Source organism: Falco peregrinus, chromosome 3 (assembly GCF_023634155.1).
Source record: "Falco peregrinus isolate bFalPer1 chromosome 3, bFalPer1.pri, whole genome shotgun sequence".
Classification (NCBI taxonomy): Eukaryota; Metazoa; Chordata; class Aves; order Falconiformes; family Falconidae; genus Falco; species Falco peregrinus.
This window is the reverse complement of record NC_073723.1, coordinates 96,953,687-96,967,701: the sequence shown is the minus strand read 5'-3', so window position 1 is coordinate 96,967,701 and position 14,015 is coordinate 96,953,687. Positions and strand designations below refer to the sequence as shown.

Here is a 14,015-nt window from a genome sequence, read left to right as displayed (position 1 = left end):
CAACCAGAAAAAAACAGTAGAATTACCAGGCCTGAACTGAGTGAGAAATCTGAGTTTTTGCTTTCCTTTGACACAGCTTCTGTGAGGAAGTTTCCAAGTTTGCATCGGCTGTTCCATTACCAGCTCTAACTGGAGACTGCTAATACAGAGGTTTATTGTAACAGCAGCATCACCACTCTGAAAAGCAGCTGAAAACCTGCTGCCTGAGTCCTCAGAAGGGAAAGCGAACAAATTTGGGAGATGTTGGGTCATAGTACCTATCAGGTCTTTGAAATTTTTAACTCCTGCCATCTTATATCTTGCTTGTACAATCTGAGATGCCAATTAAACTTTAATTGGTGCTTTCTCGCTGCACTTTCTTCCTTCATAATGGCTCTGAGTAAAGCTTGTAAATCAGCCGCAAGCAGAGCTGAAGAACTCTTCATTTTCACCATGCTTGTGTGCTTCATTCAAAGCATCATAAAGAAAGACTGAAGAAAGATTAGTAACTGTGGCTCTTTTGTGGCAGAAGCACTGTAAATGTACCTGACAGCTGCCTATTACAGCATTTAAGTACTCCTAGAGTGTTTAAAAGGGTGCTGTCAAAATATTTTTTCAAAATATTATTATCCATTATTTATATTCTAAACTGAATTTGTTTATAGACAAAATTGGTTCTTCAACAGGCATGCTGTAGCTTTGTTATCAGAGAATTTCTTCTGATAGGTTTCTTTAAAAGTAAAACAAACATGAGTCAGTGGCACAACTGATGTGAGACTTGCCTTAGAATCGCTCAACTACATGCAATGAAAAAAGCTAAACCTTTTAATCCCTTTTTCCTTTTTGATTTAGCACTATTTAAATACAACATCTCATAAAGTGTATGAGGGAGCAGGCTGGAAAAGGCAGTAAGAGTTTAAACAAAGGCAGCACGCTAATATGGAACCAACAATTCAATCCAATTACAGCAGCAATACAAAGCCAGCAGCCTGCATGTATTTTCTGCACAAAACATTACGGATGAAGTTTTGCCCTCCAATAGCAATGTTAGCAAAATCTCCCACTGATTCCAGGAGGGCCAAGTTTAACTCTAATGCTCTTTTGGCCTTTGGGTTTCAGCGTACCTTCTCGACTCCCCCTATCATTCTGAAACTACCCCTTCCACTTACAGTTTCTCATCCTATTGCTCTTTTTCCCACTGATGACTTTGTATCTTAGCAAAACGTTTAGCAAACACAGAAACACCCCAGGGTGACCGATGACAGCAGTCTGTCGCTCAGTCTCTGTCAGACGCAGTCTCTGTCACTCAATATCCACAGAAATAATCTTTTTCCAAGGCTGTGGTATGCAACTGCCTGACCTACGGACCCTGATTTCCAGCCCAATGCCCAGGAAATTTTGCTGATGGCAGGCTGCAGGATTAGGACAAATTGCAATTGTTTTTACACACATGCTGTCCCACCCCCACCCACCCCCCAAAAAAATTTTCTATGTCATGAAGGACTTCGGAGAAAGGGAGGTCCATGGCTAACACCCCAGTTTTGCCAGCTTCAGAAAGAAGTTTGGCATCAAAGACATGGCAACCACAGCAAAGAGGAAAGAAGAGCGCGAAATCGGGCTGTACGCTTCAGAAAGCTTTACAGCTTCACGAGACGGGACATTAAAAGCTAGTACTGGGCCCATTAAATAGACACATGGACACCTGCTGCCACAGTATAGGGCAGAGAGCCATCTCTACCCATTCACAGAGGCGGTTCAGTCACTAAGGAATGCCAAATCCAGTGCAAACCAGCACAGCTTTGATCCTGTCCATACAAAACCACCCAGTGAGTGAAACCCCGATGACACGTGTGCAGCCCCGAGGCAGGTAAGGGCATTGCCCGTGACTACGCTGCTCTGCCCCATCCGACTCCAGAACGATGCCGTGTTTTAAGTGGGTCACAACCACTGCCTGGAGTATATTCCACTGCGCAAGGTTTAAAGTCATCTTTGAAGCCGTATCAATCCCAGAAGTTGTCACTGGTTTTATGGCAGCTGTAATTTGGCTTTAAACTTTGCTATTTTTTGTCATTATTTCACACCTCAAATTAACCTAGGCGGGAGAAAGGGACTGGTATACGGCTCCTCTCACAGCTGGATGATCAGCGATGGTGAGAAACATTTTCATGGCGCATCCACGGACACCTGTTCAGGCTGAGCACTTTTATAACAGAAAACACTAGCTGACTTTTAAGGCAAAATATGCAATTACGATCTTAAATTAACCTGTTCTAAGTTAAAAGTGTTTTAAAAATATTTGTATCGTAACTATTTTTGTTCTAGCCTTTGCATTTAAAAAATACCCAAACACATTCCTGCCATGATGAACACTTCATATACAGATTTAAATCCAGGAACTAATATCCATGAAAAGCAATAAATCCTTATGAACAGGTTTCTTAATGGACTTACTTAGGATCTTTTTTAGCAGTCTGATCCAGCATAACTAAAATAAATAAGCACATATACTATACCTGTCAGGCATATCACATTCTCTAAAATAGGAACAAGTGCGATTTCCAAAGCAAATCCCCTGTAAACAACCAGTATACATCAAGCATAGCTTAAGTACCTTAGTTAAGCTGTTCTTCCACTTGCTTGAGTAGACCAATACGTCAGATCTGGGGTGAGTAGTTCTCGCTTGAGTGTACAGTGGTTTTTCAACTTTCTGTTTCGAATTGAGGAGGGAGAGAGCTACCTTTGTCGACAAACCAAGTGGATTGGGATTGTTGGGACTAACGGTCCATGTAGAATAGGCTGAGATTTTCTGATCGTTCTGCAGCAAATGCAATGGTTTTCTCTTGAGGAGGTAACACCAGGTAAAACTCGTTGTGGTCTTCAGGCTTGGAAATGATAACCTCTGCATTTCTCCTACATTCATCGCAGCCAGTGTAGTTACAGGTTTTGCTTGGCCCTGGCTACTGATGTGCTTGCTCTCATTACTGTTACCTGGGGACTTTCTTTCTTGACTGCTACTTACAGGCTTGAGAAGAGAACTCTGATTATTCACTGGAGATAATTCAGATGGTTTCCTAACTACAAACGCCGGTGATGCTGAAGACTTAATGTCTTCAGATTCTGGTGACTCCTTTAAGGTGTCCGAAACCCCAGTGTCAGATGAATGATGGTCAGGCAACAGCAGGTCTGAAGCACCCGCTTTGCTGCTTTTTTCATGCTGTGCAACGCCATCAGGGTCTAAGAGGTGATTTTCAAGAGGGTCTGTGGTGCAAACCTGTCTTACCAAAACTGGCTTCTTTTGCTTACTAGTAGAGTCATTAGGTCTAACGTTCAGTGAATGCGATGGTCTAGCATCTGTCATACATGCAGCTCCACTCTCATCTTTAACGCGTTTTTGCTGTTTTTCCATGGCAATATCTAAACTGTTGGCTGGGGAAAGCATTCGTTTACTTGAAGCTGTAGCTTCTGGTTGAGGGAAGAGTCCACTAACTGGCACTTTCTGAATAATATGCAAAGAGCTTGACAAAGGTGAATTTCTGGTTCCACTTTCTGGTTGTGAATTTTCAAATGAATTTGGCAAAGTCCTCTGACGATCTTTGTGAGATTTTGGCAGCTGAGTTTTGCCTTCAAGCGTTGGCACTGTCACAACATTTGTTTTGCAAACAGACTGATTTACCTGATCCTGGGTCACTAAAATGTGAGGAAGGGGTGTAACCGTTGCAAAGCCGTAGGATGGCATACTGCTGTGAATACGGACGGGAACCACAAAAGGAGGAATCTGATGTATTTGACTGCTGCAGTTATTAGGGACAATTTGCTTTAGAGGAGGCACAGAGTACGGATTAGACATGTCAGACAGTTTAGTCTGCAGTTCAAAGGTGGATGCACTCTGGTCCACCCCAACCTGACTTGGAACAGTCTGAGTTGATAAAGTATTTTTTAGCAATTTAGAAGAGTATGGCTGACCTATATGTAATGTTTTAACTTGAAGTTGATACTTCGGAGCAAAACAATCCTGTTTTTCGTTGGGACAAGAAGAAAGCGCATATGCACTCACTTGTTCCCCTTGGGCTGATGTTTTAGTTGATGACTGGGAAGGCTGAGGAGTCAAGGATGGCTGTCCTTGATTATTCACCACATGATTTAGAGGCTGCTGGACAGAAGACAGGCTAACAGGATTACCATCTTGAATTGCTGAGTGAGGCCTGGAGTGAGTCTGTGAATGCTGAGTACTTGAAGGGAACTCCACCGAAGATTTGCCGGAGGTCTGCAGCTGGTGCAATGGCACTGTGGGCACATCCGTAGCTTGAGCCATCTGAAATGAGGAAGTCAATTTAACTTGAGGCTGATGATTTTCTGGAGCAATATTTAAAGATATCTGTCTTACAAATGGCCCCCTTCTCCTTTCTAGCAGAGGCACATGTCCAGTCACTCCATTTGCAGATGATGCTTTCGGAGCGGCTATCTCTACGAGCGGGGCAGGTTTTGACGGAGACACGCTTCCACAGTCGAAAGACTTACTCCTGTAGTCCACAACCTCCATTGATGGCTGCGTGCAGCTGATTTGCTCTGAGGCAGCACGTCTCATTTCCCGGTAATGAGGTCCAGGTACAGCCAGTGCGTGCGAGCCAGCGGGAATCATGAGGAACTCTGACGACTTACTAACAGGTTCTGCTTTGCAAGGGTTCTCAGCCTTTGAAGTTTCATCTTTATCAAGTGAAGCTGAGAAACTGGAGGCATGAGACAAGCTACTCTCCCGACTTAGGCTTCTGGAAAGTGTGGAGTCAACACTTGATTCTGCAGATGAATGCTCCATTTCAGCCAAGCGAATCCTTTTCTTCTTTGGTGGAAGCTTTTCTGTTGGCAATTTTGACAGTGTCTCACTGCGCTGTGGCCAGTTAAACCTTTCCGTCTTTTCCTGATCGCTGCACTGGTTTTCTTGGTCCCTGTCTGGTTCTTCTGTGACCAGTATCTCAGGAACCTGGATGTTATGCTGGCGAACAAGTCTCGATGGCTGAAGCGGTGCACTTCTCTCATTAGAAACTATTTGGCTTCCCTGAACTTCCCCTCTAGGTGCTTCTGCTGACAGGGGCTGATGGTGCTGGAGAGTATTCAGATGACAGTGTCTATCCTCTTGGATGACAACTGTATTCAAAGAGCGGTGCTTTGCAACCTTGTTGGGCTCTTGAGAAGAAACCGGTGACACTCTTTCAAATGACTCTGATTTCTCAAACGAGCTATTTCTGCTCAGTGAATTGGTGTGCTGTATTACTGAAATGCCAGTCCCTTGTCTTTTCAACTCCACTTTTTCTTGCACAACTGAGCTTGCCTGCTTTTCAATGAGTGGAGCCATCTTTGGCTCGGTAGTCTGATCTGTGCCTCGAGCCACAAGCTGAATTTGGGAACTCTGAAGCAGAAGGTTGCTTGGCTGTTGCGATCCTACCACCGCTGTCACACTGTGTTTTGACACACTGGAAGAACTTGCTGGCTTGCTTTGGCCTTCTGCGTTCTTTGATGGTACGCTTGTATCATTTTGCTGTGGGTCATCATCATCGCCAACACTTTTCATTTTTCTTCTTTTCCTTATCTGGGGTGTCTGCTCCCAAACACCAGTTGAAGTAGTGACTCTGTAATGTAGAATTTGAGGCTGTGTACTGTTTGGAACAGTTTTATGCTCAGGCTCTCTGACTGCTGCTTTAGTTTTAGGTCCATGCAACTCTGAACAATAAAATTTCTTGTGGTTTTCAAAATTTTCCAGTTTTCTATATCTGTTTCTGCAGGTTTCACACTCAAACATTGTTCCTCGCACCTGAGGGGACTTCTTCGTTTTCTCTAAATTTGGTCCCTGTGCCAGGGACTTGCTCCTTTGCAATACAGAATCATTTGGTAAATTACACCCCAGATAACTTTCTTCTACAGACCGCAACGATCCAAGAACTTGGCTTTCACCAGTAGAAGAATCTTCTATTGCTGCCTGTCTAACGAGGGTCCGAGGATGTCCACCTTGGTTCAGCGGAGGAGCAGGTCCTGATACAAACACATCATCGTATAAAGAGCCAATTTTATCATCAAATGACTGACTTCCTCGAAGGGGATGAGAGGGAGGTATAACATTTGGAGGTACTGCCGAGTAACTGGTAGTTGGCATGGAATTACTTCGTGTGATAGGTAAACAGTCAAGGGATGGTACAGAAAGAAGAAAAACTTGCTTCGATTTCTCAGTGGGTGTGAAAGGAGACTTTGGTATATCAGAGCTTGAGCTAGTTCTTCTTCCCATGGGCTTTAAATCAAACTGGAAAGAATCCTTAAATATGTAGGATTTTGGTGAATCTATGCTTCCTCTTCTTGAAAGAGATGTTCTTCTTGGTTTCACGCTATCTAACTGTTTGTCATCCACAACAGCTTCATTATCAGAAATTAACTTAGAGATACGCTCCTCAAGAGTTTTTGTTGCCATGGGAGGTCGCATTTGGCCAGAAAGAATCAGATTTTTTTCAGCACAAACAGTTTGTACCACTGATGCTACCACACCACTTGTTCGTGGCACACAGGGCAGGTTTTTGTTTGGATCTTTTTCGGAGGTCAGCAGTCCTCTTGTGAAAGGAGCTGGTGGGCTCATGGTTTGATCGGCACTTTCAGAACGAGAGAAATAACCAGAATCGGTACTACCTAAACTTCTAGGGCTCAAGAGACATTTTCCTTGCTGATCCTGGGAACCATCAGTTGCCTGTTGTCTCTGGAGCTGGGCATGCACCGCTCCTACTGCAGATCCCAGCTGTTCCTCTAACAAGTCCATGTCTACTTTCTGATGCTGCTTTATGTCATTCTCCTTGAATGAGGCCGTATGTGTTAAATTTGACTGAAGAGCTGTCACTTTAAAATCTCCTTTTCTCTGCACTGCAGCAAGCTCAGGTGCTGGTTCCGTTACTTTTGGGCTATCGGCCCTTAATGGAGAAACATTTACAGGATGAACTACTACTTTTGGTAAAGCTGCCCTTACTTGAGGTTCTGTCTCATGTAACGAAGAGTCAGCAGGTATACAGTCTGGGTTGCTTAATGGAACAGGGCTTCCCTTCCGCAAAGTTTCCGCACCCGAAATTACTTTCACTATTTGTGCAGGTTCCAGTTCTTGATCATCTTGTCTTTCATCAGCAGTGCCTTCATCTTCACTTTCACCACTTTCTTCCACATCCGAATGAATGCTAAGTGCTTTGTCCGAGTCATGAGATAGGAAGAGGCCACCTGAATCTGGCTGTGGGACAAGTCCAAGTTTGATAGCATGTGCATGAGATTTTTTGTGCTTGTACAGATTGCTTTTGGTTTTAAATGAAAACCCACACGTCACACAAGGATATGGTCGCTCTCCAGTATGGGATCGGATGTGCTTTTGGAGAACACTTGGCTTGGCACAAGCCCGATTACAATACTCACAGACATACTTCCCTAGCTTTTTAGGCTTCTGGTCTTTCAAGAGGCTACATATTTGTTCTACACCATGGTTTACAACTGATGCTATCTGGGCTGAATTATACATGGGACCTATAGACAAGTGTGTTGAGCTTGATGTGCTAATTGACAAAGGTGAAGACGAAGTAGCTACTAACTGGTTTTGCGAAAAAACCTGAGTTACAGTGGAAGATGAGGTGTGAACAACAGATGAAGTTACTGCTATGCTGTATATCTGCTGGAGTTTGGGGCTTTCCTGACTCTGCTGTTGCACCAGCGACCTAGTGAAACTTGGACACATAACAACCTGGTGATTTTGTTGACTGGTTTTAGTAATAAGGTCTTGTGAATGAGAAACTGATTGGCCTTGTGCTTGTCCAGTCTTGGCTGCTGCTGCTACATGCACATTGTTTAACGTAGACGGGTAATAGTGAGGTCCGGCTGCAAACTCATGCTGTGACAAAGCAGGCTGATTTTGGACACTCATTGTATTGGACGTGAGACTAGAAGAGGTGCTTACAGTTTTATTTGGTCTCAGTTTCTCTATCTGCATCCCATAAGGGGGGCACTCTTGTGCTAAAGTGTTCAGTTCAGGCTCCATAGCTTTTAATAAGACATCGAATGCAGTACGTGTACATGGGGATGACGTACTGCAAGCAACAAAATCAATACATTCATTACTGTCAGTCTTTGTTTTGCTTGATGAGGAGTTTGAGAGACACTTCTTCTCTGGCGAGTTCAGTTGGGTTGCATCAGTATCCTCCACTGCCTGCTTACCTAAATCTAAGGACTGATGTGCCAGTGAAAGCTTTGTCTGCATCGATGTCTCAGATTTGGTTGTTTCAACACTTATCTCACTACCAAGTGCCCCCTCGTTCTGTTTGGTACCCTGATTTCCATTTTGCACGGGTAGGTGATCCTGCGCCGTGGCATGTTCAGAGGCATCTGGAAGGGCTTTTAGCGGTGAAGGGTCTACACTTTGCTTAGCCTTGGCTTCGGCGGGGCTTCTCAAAGGCGATTTTGGTATTTTTTTTAGATGGTTTTCAGTCACAATCTTTTTTCTTTTCACACCCTTAATTGCATCTTGGGTTCCTCTAGTACCAGCATCGGTGATTTCTGTTAAAACACAAAGAGAATAAAAAAGAATATTCAAACTGGATAACGCAGTATATTTTTATTTATAATATTTTATCATCTCCAATTTCAACAGCAAGCCCTGGGACAAGAAGACTGTCCATCTCTCCAGATTGCAGTGGGTTTTTTTTAACACTAAATGTATCTTGGTGAAGATCTATTTTGTTTTCATCTAAAAAGAGCAATGCTTTCTAACTGGTGCTGTAAGACATTACAAAAGTAATTCACTATAGGAAAAGCTTCAAAGGAAATGTAAGAAAAGAAAGGTGACTAACGGAGTATTTTAGCATTTATAGCATCTTTTTTCAGATAAAGCAAAAAGAAACCTCTCCCTTGCACTTGTTTAAAAATGCAAATAATTATAGCAGGAAAATGAAGAACCAAGACACAAATCTGTTTTCGTGTCGTGTTTGTCACTTTTTCCATCTATATGTTGCCATAGTCAAGGAATGAAGACAACTTCCTCATAGTTATATTTGTAAGGAGATTTATCATGGAAATGGCACAACCACCCACACCATCTGTCAAGTACTGTATTTCAGAGCTCCAATTACTGAACTTCAATAGCATTTCAGATGAGCAACTACTGTGGATGAATAAAATCAGTCACACTTACATGACTTCCTATTCGTGCATCATGAAACAGAATAAACTATATTTGAATTATTTCATTACTAACTACACTTGTTGCTGATTTTAAGCAGGCATGGACACAGAGTTTCAGGGATGTAGTGAACAGCAAATGAATTGGGAGTATTATTCAGCTGAATAATTTTGCAGCAAGTAGTTATATTTGTACAAAGTCACATTTCCTCTAAGAAAATTACATATAGACTGAATTCAGTGTTGATACTAACAAACTTATTTAATAATTTTTAATAGATTTTTTAAATAGATGTTACACACCTTTGTTTACCTCAACAGTGTGCTATTTAATCTGTTAGTTAATATCTTTTTTCTTCTTCTTTCTTAACATACACTCAGTCATAGCCAATGCCTCAGCTAGCATCACTGGTAGTGCAGAGGAAGCCAAATATTAAATGGATGTAAATCCATATCCTTAAGCTTTTACAACTCATTCATTAGGCTATTAGCCAAAACCATATTCGTCTGACTGCCAATATTCAAAGCAAAGGAAGAACTTAATGATTGGGCTGATGTCTCTAAAAAGGTTCAGCTGCATATGCATTCTGGGATGCAGTACTGAGTAAGTCCATGTAGTATGTTTACCTGCATAGAGTTACTCAGGAACAGAGGTTTATGTGCACTTCTAGGTAAAGAGCAGCCTGAAGACATCATATAAAGGGACAAAAATCGCACAACTCCACAAAGAGGTAACAAGAGAAAGCTCAGACTTTCCAGTACCCATCAACCCTACGGCCCCCTTTGAGTGGGACGAGGACTATCCTCTTGCAGAAACGCCAGCTGGCTTCTACACTGTGGTGGGAGGAAAGCCAATGCATAGTGTGCGTCTGACAAGAGATACTGGAGCTGATGAATCCAGGGTGAAATTCCTGCTCCATGTAAAGGAAATACAGGCAGTGCCTAAAGCTTCTCTAGCAGAAGAGAATGGTAAGTGACCGGTAGGAAAAGAAAGGCAAGAAGTTGTTATGTTTTCCCAGTGCCAGAGCATAACCCAACTGGGATGTATGCTAATGCCAGACACTTGGAAGTTCAAAATCCCATTTTTGATGCCAACTTAATTGTACACATATATTAATTTAGGGTGAATGGATATTCAGGAGATTTCCTTGCAAATTGGAAGATCAAAGACTACACCCCACACATAATGTATTGCAAATATGCATGTTCTGCAGAACCTGACCTATTCCTCTCTCAGCCCTGCCAGAGGAAGCTTTAACCATGAAGAGTAAGAGCCTGTTTTGTCACAATCAGCAGCCCAACAAAAGAGATGCTCAAATCCCTTGCCAGAATTAATGGCTCCAAATCCTAATTATGGGAAATTTGTGCTCCTTTTGTGTACCCAGGAAGAGATTTCTGCAGTAATCGTTCACTTAACCCATAAATGAACTTTGCATTCATTGCTTTATCACCAAAACCTCTTCATATTAGACTGGATTTAACTTATTCAAAGCTGAGCAGTCTTCCATCACAATGTTTTGTACTTTCCATTGCTTCACAATTGAACAAGTGGCTTACACTAACAAGTTATCATCAATATTACCAATGGTCACCTCTTTATAATTCATAGTCCACCAAAACAGGTTTTTCTTCAAAAACAACAAATAATTTTACACCAAGCAAAAGAGAAAATAAAAAGGTAATTATATAAAAGGGTGCTTTTCGCTATGGTTTGGTGATGTCTCTGAGGCACGGCCATGTTCATTGAGTGTAAGTAATTTGGTTCCTTTTATGCATACACTGCAGCTTTTATCCTGTCACAATCTCGCCTCCACACTGATCATACTGCCGGTGTTTGCACCAGAGCGCTATGGGAAGAGCTGGGCACATTACACATAGCTAGGAAGGTAAGAGTGCCAGGAATTGTAAACATCCAAGCAGACAAAGGTACACAAAAAAGACTAAGGTGTTTTATACTGCTGTATTAGAACAACCAAATGATGTGCTGCTTCCTGATGCCTCAGAATATTAAATAACTACTATTCCCGGGTTTCAACCATATCGTGCAGAGGAACCAGCTTACTCAAGTTACAGCACACTAGCAAACTGGAAACCAACACAGCTGAAAGATGTAACGTGGCTTACAGAAGCCTTAAAGGAAGTAGAAATGTATCTTTAATCTACCAATCAATCAATTAAAAATACAAATTAATTATGAGTACAAGATCAGATTTTTCCATAACCTATTTACTGCTTTACATTTTTAAAATGTTGTTCAACACATGCCAAAACATAAAAATTATCCAGGAAATTGAAAAGGAACAAAAAAAAAAAAAAAAAAAAAAAAAAAAGCAAACCCAAGTTATGCATTTCATTATGTACAGAAACAGAAATTTTCTTTAGTCTTCAAAACCATTAATTTGCTGCTTCTACACCAATAAAATTCCAGTCTACAGCAATCATGAGAACTAGTTTCTGATTGGTATTTCTGACGCTACATCTTTTGTGATTCCTGAGATGGAATCGCAGGTTTGCTTCAGTGTACCCATCCATAAAATCTTGTAAAATGTACTTTCTTGACAATGGTTTTACAAGGCTTAACAATAGCTTAAGTACCGTGCTCTACTCCTGGATAATTCAGAAATCTTTATTATTAATGGAAATAATTGCCTCATGTTTGCTAACAGTCAGATATCTAGCATATCTGGGGAAAAAAAGGAGCCCCCGACAACTTTTTTTTCCCTTATTTTTAGCTTTTTGTTTCTTTCTGCCAGTCTTCTTTTTGTATTCTGTTTATGTTGAAGATATTCCACCACACATTAATCTACAGCTACAAGCTTGCACAAGGATCAACTGCATCAGTATTTCCAGAGGCAACAAAAAATCTGGTGGAAAGCATCAGCCCCGTAATGTTAAACACCCTTCTGCCCTGCAGAGCTACAAACTTCCAGAAGCGTGATAATTTGCCATGGCCATGTACCCACATCAACAAGCTGACACTGAAAAAAAAGAACATAAAAAAGTTGCATGTGGAAAAAAAAAATTAAAAATAATTAAGTTGATCTGCTTTTCTTTCTCTGCCACCCCACGCACTCTGCTCACCTCCCTCTGCAATCTCAAACCCTTCTCATCGTTGGGCGGTAATTCCTCTTGTTCTCAGGTGGTGAAGCGTTGTTGTTAAGAAATGCTGTCCCTTAAATCAGGTGTCTAAAAAGCATCTTTTTCATAAGCTGTATTACACCAAATAGGATTGAGTTACCCAGGCCAAGAGAAGAGGTAACAATGCCACTGCGCTCAGCACCTCACTTTTCACATCCCAGGGACACCAGAGCATCTCTTGTGCTTTGCCTGGTTGGCTTTGTTCTGCTTTGCTACAAAGATTCTTTGTTGAATTCTTTTGCTTTGGTATGAATTCTGCACTCAAAACATGACAAGAAAAACTGATGTTTCTAAACACGATTTTGTCCACCTATAATTTCTCTGCTGCACTTCACTCTATGCATAGGAAATAGAGCAAAAGAACAGAAGTGTGAAGGTGTAGATAGCAACCTGGCAGAGTAACTCATCCAGCAAATAAAGGAAAGGTATAACTGATCTGATTTTTTTCCTCTGAAGCATTTACTGGTGAACTAGACAGTACCTTGACAAAATGATCTCAATGGTTTTGTTTAAGTAACTTCCAGAACTGCCTGTCTCGAAGCCTACGTGTTATTACAACACCCACTCTCTTTCTCTTCCTTCTAATAGAGCTACATGCTTGCACTTAAAAAAAAGATAGTACGAGGGAACTGAAGCAAGGCACCAAGCTCCCTTCTTCCTAGGTCCTACCCTGTGAAACGCAGAGCAAGCAACCACCACCTGCCCCAACAAGTCCGATGAGTGGCACAATTTTCATCTCATACACTCAAAGTTGCAGAATATTAACAGCCATTGTAGGCTTCCATACAGAGACAGATTTTCAAAAGTGAGTGCCTGAACTTTAGCTCCTAAATCTGTACTTTAGTTCCCAGAGCACTGCAAGTAAGATCAAGCCTCTTCTGGAAGCGTTCAGACACTAACTGACGTCTTAAATGTACAGCTAAAAGGTTGCTCTGACATGTAATGACAGCGGCGATCCAAAGACAGAAGGTTTTCAAAAGAGACACACCATCACTAAGGATCTTATTCTGATTAAAGCTAAGCTTCCCAGTGCCTTTAGATACTCAAAAAAAATCTTATTCTTAACATTTGATACTTCTTTAATTTTTATTTCACTGAAAATACTGAAAGCACTCATGAATCACCCCACTGGGTTTGTATCCATGAATAAGAACATCATTATGAGATAAAGAATTAAGTCCTGCCAGCAAAGATAAGACCACTAGAACTTACATTAAACACAGCAGGGAGTAACTAAACTTTCATTCCTTATTAAATACCTCTAGCTTTATACTGCCTCCTACATGTTAAGTACAGCCATGAATATTTTTCCTAAAATTATAGTTTTTCCAAAGCATAAAAAAAACCCAAAATAAACACCCCCCTAAAATAACCTGATTACATAAACCACACATACAACTATGAAAATGTTCACTGTCGACAAGTCAATGGAAGCAAGATTAAACCAAGCGCTGTGCTTCATTTTAAGCACAAACAGAGAGGATTTTAAAGTCAATCACCAACAGTTTTAACTGCCTAATTTCAGACTCCTTGAGACGGTCGCAGGGTGTCCACTCCCTGTTTCAGAGGCCAGAAGGGAAGTCAAAGAACTTGGGGTGCTCCAAGTCAGCAGCAATATTTGAAAATGTTGGTCAGCAGGCTTAAGAGCTTTGCTGCTAATAACACCAGTCCAAACATGCAGAGGGGACCCTTAAAAACCACTTGATCTATATGTAAAG

General features: G+C 41.5%; 1 protein-coding gene across 5 annotated transcripts in view; it reads right to left on the bottom strand.

Moving 5' to 3' along the window:
- Positions 1-14,015, bottom strand: part of HIVEP1 (HIVEP zinc finger 1) — a 123,254-nt gene that overhangs the window by 22,354 nt on the left and 86,885 nt on the right. For all 5 annotated transcript variants that reach the window (XM_055798661.1, XM_027789070.2, XM_055798662.1 and 2 more), the window contains one exon: positions 2,591-8,538. In XM_055798661.1, the coding sequence (XP_055654636.1) occupies positions 2,591-8,538 (5,948 nt within the window). The remainder of the gene's footprint in view (positions 1-2,590; positions 8,539-14,015) is intronic.